The sequence below is a fragment of the Olea europaea genome, chromosome 6, assembly GCF_002742605.1.
Source record: "Olea europaea var. sylvestris chromosome 6, O_europaea_v1, whole genome shotgun sequence".
NCBI classification, from domain to species: Eukaryota; Viridiplantae; Streptophyta; class Magnoliopsida; order Lamiales; family Oleaceae; genus Olea; species Olea europaea.
In genome coordinates, this window is record NC_036242.1 from 18797547 (window position 1) to 18808909 (window position 11363).

Sequence of the window (11363 nt, forward strand, 5' to 3'; positions counted from 1 at the left end):
CAATGTATTTATATGCAAAAATATTTACGTGTTGAATTCATGGACTCCAAAGAAATAGAAAGATGCTATACACCTTTTTGTATCATAGGTTAGTAGAATGAACAAACTTTATTACTTTGAAATGTAAATATCAACCTTACGAAACATTGTGTTGCCTTAAGGTAGATCGAGGAACTTTGAAATTGCTGATTTACATGCTACTAAGATACTCAAATTCATGACAGAAATGCAACAAATTGAACGCCAAATTAAATAAATAAAACAATCATTCATTCATTACATAATCTACCAACATTATATATCACACACAGTAAAGTAATTGACGAATCCCGTCGATCAATTTCTCCAGAAGATAAAAAGACAAGAATAAAAGTGGCATACGCAGAAAGTGAAATCTTCATTCAGATTGTCGATCTGCTTCCATTATCGAAATTCTTGGAGTAATTGTAGGAATCGCAGCGAAAAGTTTGAGGAAGGCCAACGTTGTCGGATCCGATGAGCTTTCTAAATTCAGACCTCACCTTGTAGAAAACATGTCCTAAGCTGCCTTTATTGTGGCAACCTAGGACTGTTGTTTCTTCCTCATTCATCTCCAGATCATGGGCAAAAGTGGGTTTTCTGGAGAGGATCCAGGTCCATCCCCAATCCCACCATTTCCTTATAGAATTGCCGGCATATTCTCCCATTGAAGATACAGATTTGGATCTGGGAAAAGCCCATGAAGCGGTGGCTGGAGAAGAGATATTAGATTGGAAGTTGAGAGAAGAGAGTCTTCTGCGGATGCCTCCCTCCTCAGGTTGCGAAACTGGAAGCGCTTGCTTGCCTCGGAAGCTTTGGAATATCGAGCTCATTTCAACTTTATGGTCTGAATCAAAATGAATGGATATGAAAACGCTGTATTTGTGTATGTGAATGTTTTAAAACTTAATCAAAACAGAGAGAATAGCAAATGGGCATGAAGAAAGGAGGTGGAAGGTAGTTGTCACAGCTATATTACAGGCTGGTTTAATGTGGGGTTAGAATGATGGTGGCCATTCTTCTTTCTACTTACTGCCAAATTCCCCACTCAACTTTAATTTGTTTCGCACCTGTCACCAAATTTCATGAAACGTGTCATTCAGGTTAATCAACCATCTACCGTTCCACATTTATTCATTTGCCACTGCTATACCCAATCAGACATTGAGCCATTTCAGAGAAATTTTTTAGATACCTCTTCGTTTAGGTGAGAGAGTACGACATTAGTTTTACTTTGGCCTGCTCCTTGGCATGGGGAAACGTCTATCGTCCCTTGTTTTGGCATATAATCGACTCTCCCTCCCCCATCATCCCCAATTTTAGTTCATTGGCATACTCCACCAATGAGATTCTGCAAGATTAATACCGATGGATGTTTCAAGATGGTTTTGCCAGCGGTGGAGTGATTATATGAGAATAGCTTAGTCACTACATACATGCATTCTCCTCTTCATTTGGGAAATGCCTTATTCTCGAGGCTAAGTTACGTGCTATTCTAGAGGGGATTTTACTTTCTAGACAACATGAGCTAACGAATCTCTAGATGGAGACAGGCTCGACTTTGGCCATTCACTGTATCACCGGGGGAGGACCATGGATTATCCAAGACATTTTTTGACGCATCAGACATCGTCTCTCTTTTGATCGAGATTCAGTTTTCCACAATTATCGAGAGGGGAATCAAGTTGTCGATTCACTTGCAACAGAGGGTTGGGCCCACTATCATTATCAAGTATGGACCTCTTGACTTTCCTCAACAGATGTGTCCTTATTCAAATGGATAGACATGACCTTCCCAAGGTTAGGAGTTTTTAGAGGTTTTACATGTTTTATCATTGTATGGGAAGTAAATATCCCCCACTTATTCCATTTTCATGTGTATTTCTCTAGGTCATGCTTATGTTCCCCTCACTTTGATTCATGAGAGTTTGATATATTACATGATTGGGTAGTCCTAACTCCCATTAACCTTTCTTGGTATAACCTAAAAATTTACTGAAACTACTCGCGTTGATATTTTGACAGGTGAATCAACCATCTTATTTAAGCATAAAACCCGAAGTAGACCAATCATTAGATGACATGCCGACACTACATCAAAGTGTAAATCTCGTGTATGTGTAATTGCTATGCAATTTATTCTTGGTGTAGTTTTGGATTTCAAAAATAAAGACTCACAAAAAAAATTAACAAAGAAACTCAATTTCAGAAATTAAAGTTCAGTGGCCAATGTAATAGTAAATGTAAATTACAATAGCCATTGGTGAAATTAATCCGTTCTTTCCTTCTTTTCTTTGGAAAATTTCATATGTGGCTATTGAGATTTTAGAAAAATCTCAATTGGGTTACTAAGTTTCAATTTATTTCAATTATGTCACTAGTTTTCAACTAAGTTTCAATTGAATCACTTAAACTAACTTTAGTTTCAAATTCCACCACTATATTACGTATTATCTTCCATTTTGATAAAATTGTTGAATTAGCATACATATGTAATAGATCTTCCATACATTACTACGTGCTATAAAAATGTTAATCTATTGAAGTTGTCATAATCTTTATTTTATCATTTTAGGGCTTGTTTGAGCCTTTTTTTCCCCAAAAAAAATGCGTTTTGCAATAATGTTATGATGGGGAATGTATGGTTAAAAATAAGAATTTTTTTTTAAGTTTACTTGTAATATTATTTTATTGAAAAATGTATTGTTGAAATGAGGTCCAATCATTGTTTAAGAATACATTGTGATGGGAAAATGGGGCTCAAACAATGACTTAGTTTCTAAAGTGTCACTTAACGATTATGTGGAAAGATTGGTTATAATATGATTACCTACTAAAGAATTTTCACGAGTTTGGAGATGATAGGTGATGGAATGTGATATAGTAGTAAAATTTGAACTTTAAGTGACCTAATTGAGACACATTAAAGGTTAATACTAATTAAGACTCCATTTATAACGATTTATAAACGGGAATAACAAGAAAAATAGTAGTAGATATGGATAATAATGAGTAATTATGACCGAATTTATAAATTTTGTATTCAAATAGGGACTAAATTATTTAATTATTTTATTTGGCAATGATATAAGAACAATTAGTTATATATGAACTTAATAATTTAGCTAAAACATGGGCAATTAAGACAATACTACCACCATTGATAATATTTACATGACTTGTGAATTTACCTCGGATCTCTCTCTGTTTGCCGACAACTAAGTGAAAAACAAATTGAAACAATACTAATTAATGACAAATAAAAAAATAAATCATTGACCACAAATCACAGGTTCCTTGTCCACATCACCACTTACTATGACGTGGGGAAAAATGAAATTTGTAACCAAAAACTTTTCAATAAGGTGCTTGATTGAAGAGAGAGGGTTTATACCACGATCTACTTGGAAAAGGAGTGCTTGAAAATGAGTGTGTAACCAAGCAAAATAATCATTGAGTAGAATTAGTTAAAATAAGCAAGAAGAGTGACAAATCACTCAGGACATTAAATCAACGGGTTTTAATTAGTTTCATTAATTGTGCACAGCAATGGTTAAAATGAATTATACAACAGATTTCGAATCCACTTTCATTTCCGTGTGTATTACCTACACACTTGGAAAACATTAGGTGCACGTGGCCTCTTCTCCGATAGTAAGGGAGGCAGCCGTGGACACTCTAACGCTTAAGTCAATCAATTGTAGGTGTTGGGTGTAGGAGAGGCACAATGAACGTGAGTAATAAGAACCACGTTTAAGAGAGATCCTCAAGCTATGTTTGCAATATAAGGGTAGAGTATAAAATTGCAACATCTTTGAAAGACACTAAGTGTGAATTTTTATACCATGGAAGAAGTAGTGTCAATTGGCCGCTCAATATTAGGCTTCATTTCAAACGGCTCACGGATCAAGCTTGACATATGTCAATTCTAACTTTCTTAGGCCTTTGATCATCTTAAATGAACTGAAAGTAGCCATATTAAGTCATACACCTATTATCTGAAAAGTAGATCAAAAAGTTGATTGAAAGCATCTACTGCAGTTCTACCTATCTGTAAGACATGCAAAGATAACCTATCTGTAAGACATACAAAGTATCTTTGCATGGAGGATCTCTTCATTTAAGTGACCTTTGTTGAAGAGACCGTTGCTTTGGAAATACACAACAGCAATCTGTGCCTCGCCTCAGAGATGATGCTTTGATTGAGGAGTGTCATTTTGGATGAGGTACCTAAATCATCTCGCCCTACTACCTAACCACTTCGACGAGAGCTAGGAAGGGCAAGGCTACATGAAGTGTAGGCCTTACATGGCTTCTTGCTCTTTCTTAGATGGTTGCCATGTGGCTTGGCTTATTGGACGAGTCATAACGATAACCCCAAAGTTCAAACTTGAATATTTATATAAGGTGTGTGCTTAGATTATTGTAGTCGCTTTGTCTACTAGAAGCTAGCAAAACGAGGAATGAGAAAATGCGGGGAGAGAACTTACAATCTATCTCTATAATATGAGATGTCATTTTCAGATGGATACTAATCTGAATCTGTAGGGATTGAAGATTAACAGATGTACTTTGGGGCAAGACGAGTTGGTGAGTAATGATCGTACATAATCTCGTTGGTACACGATATCATAGACAAGTAATATGATTATGAATAAGATATCATAGACAAGTAGTAAATACTATGATAAATCGAAAGATATTTTCACATAACAAATATAAATTAACTAATGAGAATTTTGTTTAGCTATGGCACAAGCGATCAGGTCACATATCTTAAAGGAGAAAGTAAAACATGTTATCAGAAGGAATTCTTAATCCTTTTGATTTTTTTTTTCAGAATTAAGTGTTTTCGTTAATTGCATTAAGGGAAAGACGAACAAATAGAAGGAAATGAGGTGCCAACAGAACTTCGAATGTCTTAGAACTAACTCATGAATATATTTTCGGACCATTCCCTTCGACTTCTTGGAATGATCAATAGTTATTTATCACGTTCGTAGATGATTTTTTTGTTATAACTTCTTGTATCTCATTCATGAAAAATTTCAATCATTGGACATGTTCAAGACTTATAAGGCTGAAAATCAACTCAGGAAAAGAATAAAACACATTATATCTAACCTGGTGTTAAATACTACAATAAATATGGCTGAACAAGAGAACAATGCTCAAGGCATTTTGTTAAATTTCTAGAGGAATCTCATCCCGCAGTACACCAGAATCTCTCTAGAAAAAAAGCACTAAAGACTGCAACTTAAATTCTCAATAAAGTTTCTAGTAAAACCACTATCTAAACCTCTTATGATCTTTAGACAGACAAGAAACCAAGTTTGAAGAGCTTGAACATTTGGGGTTGTTCAGCAAAACCAAGGCCTTATGAGCCAAATAAAAGGAAACTAGACTTTAGAATCGTCAGTTCCTATTTAACTGGATATTGTGAAAGGTTAAGAGGTTACAATTTATTTTTTAAAATCCCATTATCAAGTCAATTTTTGAAATGAGAAATATTTAATTCTTTGAGGATGTGGAATTTAGGTTGAGAAATTTGTCTTGAAGGAAAAATATTATATATCTTTTCTATTGCAATTGATAATAATCAAGACCAGAAACAAATTCTTACTCTAGATCTTGTCCAAAAAGAAATTTTGAATCAAGACAATATTACAAAACCCCATATACATAATCAAGAGATTGTTCTAAAAAAATAAACTTAACAACCTTAAGAACAAATATCATTAAGAAGATCCAATAAAGAAATGCAAATTTTGATGACTTTATGGTCTTTCTCCAAGAAAGTAAGGATGACATTGGATTGATGGAAGAAAATTCAATCAACTTTCATCGAGCAATGTAATAGAATAATTCTTAAGAGATGGTTGATGCCATGAATAAAGAGATAAAGCTCATAAATACAAATGATGTTTGGGAATTCATCCCATTGCCTAAAGGTGCGAAATTCATTGATTATAAATAGATATTTAAAATCAAGAGAAATTCATAGGGTGATCGATAAGTGTGTTTTTACACACTTGTTTAATACCTAAATAAGCCTAAATATTGATTAAATGAGCACATTTCTATTCACAGTTAGGTAATTATTGCTTTTGTAGATAAAAATCACTCCAGGAAAGAGAATAAGGTAAAATGGGGTGAAAAATGATCAAAAGCATACAAAAATGTTAACTTGGGGGACAAAAGTGCACAAGTGCTGAAAGTTGAGGACCATGGGCTACAATTTATAGAGGGCAAAATTGATATAAAAGTCAAAATCCAAGGACCAAATTGTACAAGATCAAAGTTTAGGGACCTTGAGTGCAAATTGCTCGAGGACTTGTGTGGAAAAAAGGAAAAGAAAACAACAACAACAACAACAAAAAAGGCAATTGAAATAGAAGTAGAGAGTTGACACCTAGGCAGCACTAAACAACGCTTCTTTATTTTTCTTTTTCTTTCTTTTTAATTTCTTTTTCTCTCTTTCTTCTTCATTTCCTTTTCTTCCTTTTATTTTTCTTGGTATTTTGGAACAAAGGAGAATTAATCAAGGAGTTGAAATTTTTTGGAGAAATCAAGAGTTGGTCATTATCTTCACAAATCTAATCAAAAGGGGTTGTATCTTGAATTTTGTATTTTCTTCATTATTATCTTCTAATTGCAATATATTGTGAAAAATATTCTCATTTTTATTGTATATTTAAGATGGGCTAAATATTTGTGTTGGGATTTATGGTAGTAACTTAATTTAGCTTGGATTAATTTTAATATTTACCTTCTAATGTTAAAATTCTCATTTTCATGTATATTTATTATTGTATTGAATTCCGTTCATTTATTTGGCCTTTAAATGATTGAGTTGAGTGATTTGTACATCGTTCGAGAGAATATTGTACATTTTATACCAAATAGTAAATACCCTAGATTTGTGTAAGGGATAGAGACATACTCTTCACCCTATGTGATTCATTGAGTTATTTTCACAATGTTTAATAAGGTTATTTGGTTTGAATCGACATAGAGATGTAGTAGGTTAAACAATTAATTAAGGTTAATTTCGCTCGAGAGAGGTAATTAACTAAAATTGAAAAATCGAATATAATATCGTAAATAAGTAATTGATTAATTGGCTCGTGGAGAAATTAATTAAGCGACGGTTACATGAAACCATGAGTCACAACCACATTTTCCTCCAAAATTTCCAAGATTTTTATATTTTCTTATTTTGTAGATTTTTAGTTATTTTTCCCGATTTTCAAATCATAATTTTATCGTGTGTTTATTTTTATTGTTAGAATTAAATTGATTAAAGTTGTGTTATAAAAAATATACATTTCTTAAGAGATCAACAATTCGAACTTAAAAGGTCCACTTTATTACTTGAATGTGACCTGTACTTACAGCATAAAATTTTAGTGAACAGTTATATAGAGAGGTATAATACTCGTCGTTTTGTAAATAGTTTTACTCAAAAGGAGGGCATTGACTTTAAAGAAACTTTCTCTTTGGTTTCTATGAAAGATTTTTTTAGGACTATTATAGCATTTCTGAGATATTTTGATCTTGAGCTATATCAGATGGTTTACAAACTAAAGAAATTTATCTATGGGTTTAAGCAAGCTTCCCGTTAATCGTATCAAGATTTCATCTAATAATTATCTCATTTGGTTATGATGTAAATACAGCTAATGATTGTGTATACCCCAAGTTCAATGCGAGTAAGCATATTTCCCTAGTACTGTATGTCAATGATATTCTACATACTTACAATAATATAGGTTTATTGCACGAAATCAAGAGATTTCTGTCATGAAAATTCGAGATGGAGGATCTTGGTAATATCTCTTTTGTATTAAGGATACAAATACTCAAAATCATTTTCGAAGTATTTTTAGATTACTACAAAAGAGCTATATGGAAAATGTTTTTAAGAGAATTGGGATGTAGGATTGTAAATTAGGTGATATTCCTATTGTTAAGGGAGACAAGTTTAGTCTCAATCAATATACTCCAAGGATAAGCTTAAAAAAAATGAAATACAGAATATTCATCGTGCTTCAGTAGTTGGGAGTTTAATGTATGCTAAAATTTGCATACGTCTAGTTATGACATTCATTATTTGAATGCTAAGTAGATATTTAAATACTTATGGGATGGATATTTGGAAAACAGCCAATTAGGTTATTTGATATTTACGAACTAAGGAATATATTATCACATTCAAGAAAATCAGACCAATTGGAGATTATTAGATATTCTGATTTTGATTATGGAATATAATGTGAAATTTGGCACTAGGTTATATATTTTGGATGGAATTGAAAGACCACTTAAGTTATTCTATGACAATAGCAGTCTTGTATTCTAATAAGAGTTTGACGATAACAAAATTTATAGACATTGGTTCATAGTAGTTAAGGAAAGAATTCAAAGTATCTAGGTTTTTATGGAACATATTAGGACAAATTCTATAACTGCTGATTCACTTATTAAAGGGCTATCACCCAACGTCTTTCACGAGGTACTATTCACACGGGTGTTACATCTTTTGATAATATGCCAGTTTAGTGGGAGTTTGTATTCGAATGTTATCCACCCTATAATTCAAATTTGATTTTAATTAAATAGTCACACCCTATAATTGTAGAATTAGAGTTGGACTCTAATTTGATATTTAATTAAAAATTAATTTTAATTAAAATTTAATTTTAATTAAATATGCCTGCTAATTAAATTAATTGATTATTTAATTGTTCTGATTCGTTTGTCTAAATTAGTTTAGACGACATTAATTGCTCAAAACTTGAAACAATTTTGCATATAATATTAGATATTATATGGGAATGCATTTTTGTGATGAATGTATTATTATTAGATGATTATGGACTCGACCATATGGATTTGTTGAATGATTAATTTAATTCTTGTCGTTTCATGGGCCGCGAGCACTTTATTATCTTGGACCTGTGAGTCCATTATTGTTATTGGTACTATGGGCCTGCAAGTACAATTTGATTTAGGCCTATGTGCCAACTAGTATAGAATACAGGTTGCAGCTAAATTAATTAAAGAAACAAGAAGTTGAGGAGACCATTGAAATGGAGCATTGTATGAGTTAATGCAATATCTCCTAGGAATTGACCAATTATTCTTCCTTATGGATCGGGAAGATTAGATAGTAAAAGTTCATAATCATCCACACTATTGTATTATATATATGTTTATTTGCATGGTAGATGTATAATAAAATATATATAATTGTTACGATGATATCTTTGAATGCAAAATCATTCAATAAAATATTAAGTCACATTTTATATTCTCCTTCCATCATTATAGTGAAAAATCAGAGTCCTCAGTCAATCTCAACTTATTGAGTACACTCAAAGTTGATCTATTATGGATATGTTTGATACTATGATATATCAGATATTTTTGTATGATGTGTTCAACTTAACTAAAGTTTATCTTTTGTTGAGTACACTCAATGAGATAAATTTTAGAGACATATTAAGTTAACACATAAAATGTGTGAAGACAAGAAATTGTCAGCTTAATGATTTGAGAGTTGTATAGAGATACAATTGATTATAGTATCTACTCATATTTTTTTATTAAGGCTTGTTGAGTACACTCAAGATCTTAATATAACAAATAGAATCCCAGCCCACTGGACGTCAGTATGGATTTCATAAATTTATGTGAGAAGATCATAAATTTGAGTTAAACAGTGGAAGTATAATTAATTTAATAAAAGTCCATGTTAAATTAATTGATGCGTTTTATAGATTATTCATTTTTTTTTTTTGATTTATATTGAACCTTGAGAACTATATGTATTTGAGAGACACGCTGGATGCCAACAACCAAATTAAACCTTTTTTATTGGCACCGTAATTTGAAAATTGTTCTCAGGAATGAGAAAGTTGATTGTCCTTAAATAGCTCTTTCTAGAGACACCTGGTATGACTTAATTAAGGAAGAGGTGGCTACTATAATAACACAGTGATGACAATATTATTGCAATATGTGTGATGTTTGTGTAGTGTCACTTGAGTTATGAAAGTAACATGAGAGTATAAATGCTAACACATGATTTTTAATTTCAAAAAGAGTTATGTGATACTAATCATGTGTGGAAAGATATGAGACTTCCAAGAAACTATACCGATGCGAAATGACAGAGGAATCTTCAGTCAATGCTCAAGTGTTAAAGATGATTGACATTGACAAGTGTCTCAATTGAGTTCAATCATGAACCATGAACTAAGTGTTGACTTTGTTCTGCAATATTTGTCAGAAAGAGCTATTCGTAACTAATTATGAATTTAATATGAATAAGCTCAAGTGCACACTCATTGAGTTGCTTAGCATGCTTAAGACTATTGTGCCCAATATCAAAGTTGGTAGTGGGCAAGTCATTGATTCCTCTAAGGGTATTAGAGGAAGTCTAAAGACGCTTTGAGAAAGCATCCAATATGGTTAAGATGGTCAAAGCGGACAATACCAACTTTAATGACCGATGTTTTCATTATAGATGAAAGGTCATTGAAAGAAATATTGCAAGGCCTATATCTACTTTATTAACTTCTTAGGTATTTTATACCAGATGTGAATTTTATATTTATATAAATATGGAGAAACTAAATAGAAGTAGACCGCTGCAGAAGTGAAAATTGACCTACATGTTGAAGATGAGCAAAGATTGTTGCATTGCCTGTGGGAATATACTTCTTGTCGTTGCCTTCAGGTTTAGTGTTAGAATTATAGAAATGTTGCTTTCTACTCACTATTACCAGAACATTAAATAAAATTTAATGTTTGGATATGAATTGTTTTAATGTTGAGGACAATTGATGTTCCTATGTATCTTAATAAAGATCTAAATGGTCATGGTAAATTAACAAAATGACATTTATATTCTAAATACTGAGAATTCTATAGTGAGTATAGAAATTGAGAGGTATAAATGTAATAACCTGGATAAAACCTAAATCTGGCATTGCAAACTTGGTTATGTAGACAAAAAGCAAATACAAAATTACATAGAGATGTATATTTGGGATCAACTGATTTTGAATCATTTAACAAATGCCAATCTTGTCCATTAGACACAATAACCAAATCCCCTTTTGCTTGAATGGGAGAAATATCTTCATGATTCTGGTCTAATTTATAGTGATGTATATAGAACTATATAAATTAATGCTAGATAAGGTTTCTCTTATTTTATCACATTTACTGATGACTATTTCGAAAATGACCTTGTACATTTTATGAAATTCAAGCATGAAACTCTTGAAAGGTTCAAGAGATTCACGCTAGAAGTAAAGAAATAAATAATTAAAGAT

The 11363-nt window shown here is 32.1% G+C and overlaps 1 protein-coding gene across 1 annotated transcript; it reads right to left on the reverse strand.

The window, feature by feature from the left end:
• Positions 1 to 229: 229 nt before the first annotated feature.
• LOC111396075 lies at positions 230 to 1001 on the reverse strand. The gene has a single exon (XM_023022352.1). The coding sequence runs from the start codon at positions 849 to 851 to the stop codon at positions 402 to 404; it is 450 nt and encodes a 149-aa protein (XP_022878120.1). The 5' UTR covers positions 852 to 1001; the 3' UTR covers positions 230 to 401.
• Between the last annotated feature and the right edge of the window lie 10362 nt (positions 1002 to 11363).

Excerpts from the sequence above, each read along its gene's own strand:
- LOC111396075 (XM_023022352.1), bottom strand. The coding sequence starts at position 851 with ATGAGCTCGATATTCCAAAGCTTCCGAGGCAAGCAAGCGCTTCCAGTT.